Source organism: Acipenser ruthenus, chromosome 46 (genome assembly GCF_902713425.1).
Source record: "Acipenser ruthenus chromosome 46, fAciRut3.2 maternal haplotype, whole genome shotgun sequence".
NCBI lineage: Eukaryota > Metazoa > Chordata > Actinopteri > Acipenseriformes > Acipenseridae > Acipenser > Acipenser ruthenus.
Window position 1 is genome coordinate 345,909 of NC_081234.1, and position 10,000 is coordinate 355,908.

Below are 10,000 nucleotides of genomic sequence, written 5' to 3' on the forward strand. Positions count from 1 at the left end.
CACCACAGCAGAGTGTAACAAAGCATGCATCTGTGACCATTTCCAAAAACAGTCCAAACTTAGCATAGATGTTTTATTAACTACGCCCCAAAACTTAAACTTAAAATAGAAGTTTCCCACAGCAAAGTGTAATACAGCAGAGAGAAATGACAGGGAAGCATTGTAAAGCACAGAGAGGGATGGTAAAGCATAGGGAAGCATTGTAAAGCACAGAGAGGGATGGTAAAGCATAGGGAAGCATTGTAAAGCACAGAGAGGGATGGTAAAGCATAGAGAGGTCTGGTAAAGCATAGGGAAGCATTGTAAAGCACAGAGAGGTGTGGTAAGGCATAGGGAAGCATTGTAAAGCACAGAGAGGGATGGTAAAGCATAGGGAAGCATTGTAAAGCACAGAGAGGTATGATAAAGCATAGGGAAGCATTGTAAAGCACAGAGAGGTCTGGTAAAGCATAGGGAGGCATTGTAAAGCACAGAGAGGTCTGGTAAAGCATAGGGAAGCATTGTAAAGCACAGAGAGGTCTGGTAAAGCATAGGGAAGCATTGTAAAGCACAGAGAGGTGTGGTAAAGCATAGGGAAGCATTGTAAAGCACAGAGAGGTCTGGTAAAGCATAGGGAAGCATTGTAAAGCACAGAGAGGTCTGGTAAAGCATAGGCAAGCATTGTAAAGCACAGAGAGGTCTGGTAAAGCATAGGGAAGCATTGTAAAACACAGAGAGGTCTGGTAAAGCATAGGGAAGCATTGTAAAGCACAAAGAGGTATGGTAATGCACAGGGAAGCATTGTAATGCACAGAGAGGTATGGTAATGCACAGGGAAGCATTGTAAAGCACAGAAAGGTATGGTAAAGCATAGGGAAGCATTGTTAAGCACAGAGAGGTATGGTAAAGCATAGTGAAGCATTGTAAAGCACAAAGAGGTCTGGTAAAGCACAGGAAAGCATTGTAAAGCACTGTGCTTTATTACAGTTTGCTGTGCTTTTATTATGGGGAACGTTTTAGGGGACTCTCCTCAATATTAATTGTGTGAAGTTGGGGAAGCATAAAAGCGCTGCACAGGCCTCAATGCAGAGCAATTCACCAGCGGGGAGCGCAACGCTAATATGCTTCCCCACCCCACTTTCCCCACAATCAGCAGTGTCTATTCAGGTGCTGGGATAGTTAGTAAGAGCAGCAAATATGGCACCAAGGAACCATTTAGGAACACGCATAACAGGATATTGAACAAGTAAGAAATACCAGGGACCTGCAGATGAGACGGGAGACAGCCTCTGTTAATGCCATCCCTGATTTCAATGTTGTCTAGACAGAGACAGAGTGAGTTATTCTCCCTGGAGCTCAGTCCTGAGTAATCCCATTAAAAAAGGTCTGTTTCCTGCAAGCTGACGTCTCGATCGGCAGGAGCAAGACGATATCTCCGGACCCTGTACTAATGCAGGCGAGCGGGGCCCTCGTAATTAAGCTGCCCTGCTTGTCACATTTATCTGTAAGTCTGGCTGTCATCTTACTCTGCATTTGCAAGCTTTGCTGCGGTGAGCCTGGCTGCTTATTTTACAGCCTATTAAGAAGGTAAAAAAATAGGGCTGCTTCTGCTCCATTACTGCCTTGCAGATGAGATAGCACACCAGCTTTTAGTGTGCATGTGTGCATGGTGCATTGAAAATATTGCATCCACTTTGAAATTATCTTCGATTGCAACGGCGCTACAGTGGAGATGGTTCACTCTTTAAGTGGCAATTGGTAATACAAGGGCAGCTGAAATTTTATGATGCTGCCATTGGGAGAATAGGACCACAGTGTGCTAACTGTGCCCTTCCCAAATAATCTTCAATGGCAGACAGACAGACAGACAGACAGACAGTGGCACTACTATGGCAATTGTTCTGCACTAAGAGGCAAGGGTCAAACCGTGGCAGTTACGATGGGGTGAGGCTGCCATTGGTGGAATGGTAATACAGTGTGCTAGCTATGCCCTTCCCAGGTGATCTTCAGTGGCAATGCAGACAGACAGAGACAGACAATGATAATGCAGTGGTTCTGTATCATACTGAGGGGCAATGGTAGCACAAAGGCAGCTACAATGGGATGAGGCTGCCATTGAATAGGACCACAGTGTGCCAACTATGCCCTTCCCTAAGTATCTTCAGTGGCAATGCAGACAGACAGAGACAGACAGTAGCAATGCAATGGCTTCAATTGCACACACACACACACACACACACACACACACACACACACACACAGAGTAAATGCTGCACAGAAAATATTATTTCAATTATCCCGCTGGGGGAACTGAATTGCAATTTTGCAAACCTGACAGTGACTTTTAAGGTTCAGATTACCCTTTTATCAGATTCAGTTTGCACAGCTGGTTTTCAGTTTCCGCCACACCTTCCCCTTGGTTATGCGATGCATTTACCATAGTTTGCCATGTTTTAAATATGCTTTACCATACCTCTCAGGGCTTTAGCACGCTTGCATTACCATGCTTTCACTGTGCTTTATTACACTTTGCAATGCTTTTACTGTGGGAAGCTTGTCTAAGGCAGCAGTGTGGAGTAGTGGTTAGGGCTCTGGACTCTTGACCAGAGGGTCGTGGGTTCAATCCCAGGTGAGGGACACTGCTGCTGTACCCTTGAGCAAGGTACTTTACCTAGACTGCTCCAGTAAAAACCCGACTGTATAAATGGGTAATTGTATGTAAAAATAATGTAATATCTGAATAATGTATAATATGAAATAATGTGATATCTTGTAACAATTGTAAGTCGCCCTGGATAAGGGTGTCTGCTAAGAAATAAATAATAATAAGGGTATACATTGAAGGTTTGGGGTGAAACTGTGATATAATAAAGGTAGGATTAGGTTGATGTGTAGATGCATACACACATAGTCCTTGATATAATATAACCGGTAGAAAACACACCAGCGGGTTCAGTATTTTGGTTTGTGAATTGCTTTATTTGGCATTGGGCAGAATGTCACTGCAGCGGACTCCAGTGAACCCGTGCTGTAACCCCCCAGCACATGTACATACATACATACATAGCGTTCAGTTCAGTTTAGCGTGACTCTACTTAAGTGTGCGCGATCTATCGCTGTCTCCCCACTGGGTCTGTGGCGATGCACGATGCTCTGTGTGAATTAAAACGCCTCGTGTTCGATGCTTAAGGCGGAAGGACTTTTAAAGAACGGCTGCAAATTCCTAATGAATCCCTGATCTGAATCCCGCAGGAATAACACCAGGGGATTGTGAGAAGTGTTCATTCATAATGAATGCCTGTCTTATACACGCGATCCACAGCATTCATTACAGAGGAGCATTGAATGCATCCGGGTGATTAAACCCACATGAATTAACGGGGGGGGCGGGGGGGGGGGGGTAGGGGCTGCCAGCATTTTGCAATATTTTGATTTGTATCTGGAATTGCAATGGACGTCCGGGCTGGTCCAGCCTTCTCTCAGTTACAAGCTTGCCGTATCTGGCACATGCATCTCAGTAGCTTTAATCCGTTTCTTTATTTTCACCGGGACGGACTTCACACAAAGCCAGCGTCTGTTTGTAGGTGTCTGGAGAACAATGACTCCCCTGGTACTTCTTGTCAAACACAGATGCTAAAGGGCCAGCCATCTGGCGCTAGTGTGGACTGAGGTACAGTACAGCCACTCACAGATGTCTTATAAGGATCAGATTGAACAAGGCTTTTAAAACTCTTGGCTTTCTTTAAGCACCGTGACAGCATTCCGGTGTAAACGAATATTAGTTCCCACCAGGGAATATTCGGATAGTCCTGAATATTGGTTCCTAGGGAAAATCTGTTCATTTTCTTCTCCTAAATACTAAATAACATATGCAGTAAATACATAAATAAATGCATTATTAAATAAATAAATAAATAAATAAATAAATAAACATATTTTAAATTAATGAGCAATACTGAAATAAGTTACAATGGAAATCAAGCCGCCAAAGATTTCCATTGAAACGCCTCCCTTTCCTCTGGTGAGACTGCGGATCAATGTGTGTCAGAATTACAGAGCCATTAAACTAGCTTCATACTTGTAGATATGACTGTGATTTGCTGTGCTTCGCTGATAGAGGTGGAATTATTCATTGCGCGCCACAGAAATCAGGGGTTGACAGTCAGGTGAGGGTCGCTGGTGTCGATCGGGCTGATTCAGCGTTCCTAGTGGAACGAGTGAAGAAACAGCTGCTTGGATTTGAGATGATCGCTGCTTTTCTTAAGACTGTGGAGAACAGCGATCCACACAAACCCAAGCAGCTGTCTCGTCACTCGTTTCACTCTGAATGGGTAAATCAGCCCGATCGACAGCAGAGACCCTCACCTGTGGAGAGCTTGATCAGAATAACGGAATGATCGTTTTGTGCAGCCCTATTGGATTAGGTTAGTGGGATGGTGGGGGGGGGGATGCAGGGTGGGGGAGACAGCTGGTTCTGGCTGTTGCTCTGCGGTCAATCCTTGCTGGTTTTGTCAGCGGGGGCGGTTGCTTTCTCCTCCTCTTCCTCCTCTCCTTCCTCCTCCTCTTCCTCCTCCTCCTCTTCCTCAGGCTCCTCCGGTTTGGCCATCCTCTGGCGGTAGGCTGTGCTGCTGGAGTAAGACCTCATGCCAGAGAAGGGGGAGGCTGATGTGTAGCTGGAATAGCCTGACTGCAGCAGGCTGCCTCCCGCTCCCCCTCCCACTGTGCTCAGACGGGTCTCCTCGCCTTCCAGCAGCTTCCTGGAAAATCAAGACAGAGAAGGAAAAGTTACCCAGCGCTCTTCAAGAGCAAAAACTGCTAGTGCTGTGTGATGCCGTTACGGATTCTGTCCTCTGTCAGCGAGATGAGTTTCAAAGCTCTAAAACCGCGAATGCAGACGGGTCTTTTGCACAGCGGTTAAGATGCTCGCTTGCAGTGCTCGTCGCTTCGCGTCCCGCCTCCCCCCTGTTGCACTAGCATCAAGCAAGAGCATGAAATGCAAGTATATCGCAAGAACTGTGCAAGCATGATACGAGGTCTGAGAAGGCTTGCAGCCATGCCTTGCACAAAACCGTCATAACAATCCTGTACTTTAGAGTACTGTAATCTGTCAAGTGTTATTTAATCTGTAATATTTTGTATTTAATCATATCCTGATGTAACTATCACTGACACTGTTATCTGCTGTATTATTGAATTGTATTTTGTCACACTTGTACTTGCTAGAACCAAAGTCATTGTATTTATCTTGCTCTTAATTGTATTATTACTTGTACTGTGATCCTTGAAATGTATTTTTGTTTACGACTGTAAGTCGCCCTGGATAAGAAATACATAATAATAATAATAATAATAATAATAATAATAATAATAATAATAATAACCCGTGCAGTCATTTTCAATATTCCAATCTTGCATATATATCTGGGGACATGTGGAACACTAGCAAGCAAATGCACGATGATCTCATGTGAGCCGGATTTTCCCCCATATAAAGCAATGGAAAAAAATGAAAATATTTTCAATGAATAATATGTTTATGTGCCCGAAACTCCTTTTTATTTGGCTAGTTTCACTATTTCATGCATGAAAAGGTTAAGCTATATAATACAGTAGTACAGTGCGCCTTGTTAATAGGTGACCGTGCTGTGCAGAACGAGCTGCATCAAGGCAGTGCGGTCTGGCAGTGGCATTCTCGTTCCCAGCTCTGCTGTTTAACAGGTAAAACAATGTAAAATGTTCCCTATCCAAGCTTAGTCAATGGGCCCCACTGAACTGCACTCAACTGCAGTTTCCAAGCCTTGAAAACGAGGTCATTAGGAAGAGGAACAATCTATAGATTTAGAAGGATGATCCTGGAGGTGTGCCTGATCCCAAAGCAGAGCTTCATGTACCCAATTCTTAAAGCATACAAACTGCTATACTATTTTTCAATATTGCATGCATGAAAGGGTTAGGGTTAGGGATAGGGTTAGAGTTGGGCTTAGGGTTAGGGATATTGTTAGGGTTAGGGTTAGAGTTGGGGTTAGGGATATGAATAGTTTTAGGGATATAGATAGGGTTGGGGTTAGGGATAGGGTTAGGGACGTTGTTAGGGTTAGAGTTGGGTTTAGGGATAGGGTTAGGGATATTGTTAGGGTTAGGGTTAGAGTTGGGCTTAGGGTTAGGGTTAGCGATATTGTTAGGGTTTGAGTTACCTGTAGGCTGCTATCTCAATGTCCAGAGCCATCTTGACGTTAAGAAGGTCCTGATATTCTCGCAGGTGACGGGACATCTCCCCCTTGGTTGTCCTCAAAGCGTTTTCAAGCTGCTGAGCGGTTTCCTGCAAAATGCAACAGATGTGATTGAGTCTCGTTCTAATAAGAGGAAAGAAATTTACCATGGTTTGTTTTTAATATGCTTTACCAGACCTCTCTGTGCTTTACAATGCTTCCCTATGCTTTACCAGACCTCTCTGTACTTTACGATGCTTCCCTATGCTTTACCAGACCTCTCTGTGCTTTACAATGCTTCCCCATACCTCTCTGTGCTTTACAATGCTTCCCTATGCTTTACCATACCTCTCTGTGCTTTACAATGCTTCACCATGCTCTATTACACTTTGCTGTGCTTTTACTAAGGGGAAGACTGTTTCCCAAGGGATGCACCTGCAGTTCGTTGATCTCGTTGCCGTGGCGATCCTCCATCTCACGCAGCTGGCGCTCCAGAGCCTCGTTGTGGTTGCGCAGCGAGTCGATCTCCAGGGTGCGGGACTGGAGCTGGCGCCGGTACTCGCTCAGCTCCTCCTTGGACTGCCTGAGAGCGTCGTTGTTGCGCACCGCTGCCTCCGTCACGTTGGCGGTCTTGGATTTGTACCACTCCTCCGCCGCCTGCTGGTTCCTGGCGGAGAGGTTCTCGTACTGGGCACGGATCTCCTTCAGGGCCAGAGTCAGATCGGGCTTGCTCATGTCCATCTCGACGGACACCTGGGTACGGAGAGCGAGCGAGAGAGAGAGGGGGGGGGGGGGGGTATACAAGGGAGAGGGCAAAAGGAAGAGGGAACGTAGAGGGGAAATTAAGCGATTTGATGGCATTCAATGCAAGAGTGGGAATAAGACTCCTATTGCACAGCAGTGTCACCCATTCCAGGTTTTACTACCAGCTTGATCAGACACAGTGTGTCTAGGTAACAAGCTCAGGTGTGTCTGATTATTAAACTCCTAGTGAAAACCAGGAATGGATCAAACTGCTGTGCAAAATAAACAGTTTGATGCCTGACCAAGTTACCTAAGATACTATTGCTTGATCAAGAGCGATATCATTTGCAATGGGATGAAGACAATATTATCCTGGTATTTATTTTATTTTTGCTGTTTTTTTTTTTAAACATTTATTTTTTCAAAAGAAAAGTCAAACTTTTTTTTTCAATGGTTTTGCACGATTTAGCATTGTGTGCCACTCTTTCTCATTATTTTGCTGTGCTTTACTGCATTTTGCAGTATTTTTACCATGGATAACTTTCATTAGCAGTTGAAGGGTGGGGGGGGGGGGGGGGGGGGGCTCACATATTTTCAATTATTTTCAATTATTTCATGACAAAGGTCAAGCCCACTGGCTTGTTGGCTTTCCTAATGTAATCCCAAAGCTAACTGTATAACAAGATGATCTATGTTGTATATATAAACCAAAGGTGGAGGACCACTTAATAAGATTTATACCAAATATGCAAAAATGCTATTTTTCTTTTGTCGTTGCGTTTGAAAAAATAAGCACGCAGTTCTATTAAAAAAAAACACAAAACATTATACAGTATTATATATATTTTCTTTCGGGTTGAATTTGTCTCTGCCATGTGTGATGATGACACTGCGAGACGTGTTCGATTCACCCTGCAAAAACCTTGCGCGTGCCCGCGCCCGTCCCTCCCAAGACACGCGCTGCCTGCCTGCCGCACCCAGTGCAAAGCGCGCGCGCACCAATCCCAAACCTGATTTATTTTATATTAACCCTCTCGGGACACGGCATGGTCCGGTTCAATCAACAACCACTATAAAGTTAATCGACAACCATAATAAAGTATATATATATATATAAATAATAAACAGGCAATTTCTGTGCCTGATAAATAGACATTATATTAAATTACAATCTTAAAATCTCTATTAATTACAACTCGTGAAAGAATACACTGCGGTATTTTTGGAGCGTGCATGAAGACCGTGGAACGATATTTTGGACGGTGTCTAATTTCAATGCAGTAGGATGCTGCAGTTTTTTTTTGGCGGGGGGGTAATGTGTATTTTGCAGGATTTATGCAAAGTTACTGCAGCCGGAATACCGCATCATTAGTACAGTACTGGATTACGGTATCTGTTATTGTAAGGGTCCGCAATGCAGCTTGTAGCTACACGTGCGTATTATTTCTATATACATGATTTCATACTTTACAAATGTATGCACAGTGTAGAATGAACACAAAACGCGCTGCAGTTACACGTGTTACTTTTCAAGAATTCTGTGGGTGTTATATTATTATTACTATGATTATTTTAGGATTATTAATTTATTTGGCAGACGCCTTTATCCAAGAAAGATATAGACACACACACACACACTTTCTATTACTTCGGTGTCTATTAGCTATGTATATATCTTGGTTGTGTGTGCTGCGTTATTTATTATTATTATTATTATTATTATTATTATTATTATTATTATTATTAATAGTATTGATTTATTTGGCAGACGCCTTTATCCCAGGTGACTCACAGGTGTTCCAGGGCAGCACAGGGTTACAATGCAAGCTTCATATTTAAACACAGTGTAGTTTACAGTCAGTGCAATAATACATTTGTATTGTGTTCTCACCTGGGAGGCCTGCACAGAGCTCTGCAGCTCCCCGACCTCCTCCTCGTGCACTTTCCTGAGGAAGGCGATCTCGTCCAGCAGCGACTCCACCTTCTTCTCGAGCTCCAGCCGGGTGAGGGTGGCGTCGTCCACGTCCTTGCGGTACCCTTTGAGGGTCGCCTCGGCCTCCTCTCTCATCCTCACCTCCTCGTCCAGCTTCTCCTTCAGCTTCTCCAGCGCGTCGCTCATCTGCACGCAGTCCAGCTGCATCTGGCTCTTCTCGTGGTCCAGCTCCTCCACCCGAGACCGGAGCTCACGGATCTCCTGCTCGTAGAGCTCGTGGAGCCGGGACGGTTCGGAGTGGCGTTGTCTCAGCAGCGTCACCTCGGCCTCCAGGACCTTGTTCTGCTGCTCCAGCATGTGGACCTTATCGATGAAGGTAACGAAGCGGTCGTTCAGCCCTTGCAGCTGCTCCTTCTCGTTGGTCCTGATGATTTTGAGCTCGTTGGTGACAGCTGTGGACTGGGAGAGGTCGAAATGGTCGGTGCTGCCCAGCCCAGCGGAGTAGGACGTTGGGCGGGCTGAGCCGACTTTTCGGTAGGCGGAGGAAGGCACTGCGGACGATGAGCCGTAGCTGCGGTGCTGCAGAGCCGGGCCGGGGCGGTAACCGGCAGATCGGGCCGGGCTGCCGCTCGAAGACATTCTGGAAGAGACCCGCGGAGACTCTCCGAATATTTTCCGATAGGAGCTGGAGGAGGAGTAGACATCTCTGGAGTAACTCATGGCTGCGGAGTTTTTTTTAATTTTCTTTTTAGTTCTTGCTGTTAGCTCAGTCTGGGAGTGAGTGGGTGAGTGTGTGAGAGAGCGAGTTGATAATGCGGTCCTTCGGTGCCGCGGCGTTACATTTTATACGCACGGGTAAGAAACAGCTCTTGAATGAACACGCCCATTTACTGGAGGGGGGGGGGGGGGGGGGGGGGCGAGGACGGGACGACCTGCAAACGCTGCGAAAAAAAAATCCAATTGATTTCCAATGAGAGGGAGAGAGGGGTAGAGAAACAGACAGGCTATGCGCTTTTCGCCCGAGCTGTCGCTGCTGCAGAATCGCACGTTTTTCCCATGAAAAAGAGTACTTACAATAATGCCATTCAAATAAAAACACAGTTGCATTTCACTTAAACACACACGACACTAAAAA

General features: G+C 45.2%; 1 protein-coding gene across 1 annotated transcript; it reads right to left on the reverse strand.

Annotated features, from left to right (window-relative positions):
- Positions 1 to 2,937: 2,937 nt before the first annotated feature.
- LOC117397970 (low molecular weight neuronal intermediate filament) lies at positions 2,938 to 9,696 on the reverse strand. Its single transcript, XM_033996961.3, has 4 exons — positions 8,824 to 9,696; positions 6,624 to 6,941; positions 6,174 to 6,298; positions 2,938 to 4,736 (listed from the first exon to the last, which is right to left on the reverse strand). The coding sequence occupies exons 1-4, from the start codon at positions 9,583 to 9,585 to the stop codon at positions 4,472 to 4,474; spliced, it is 1,470 nt and encodes a 489-aa protein (XP_033852852.3). The 5' UTR covers positions 9,586 to 9,696; the 3' UTR covers positions 2,938 to 4,471.
- Between the last annotated feature and the right edge of the window lie 304 nt (positions 9,697 to 10,000).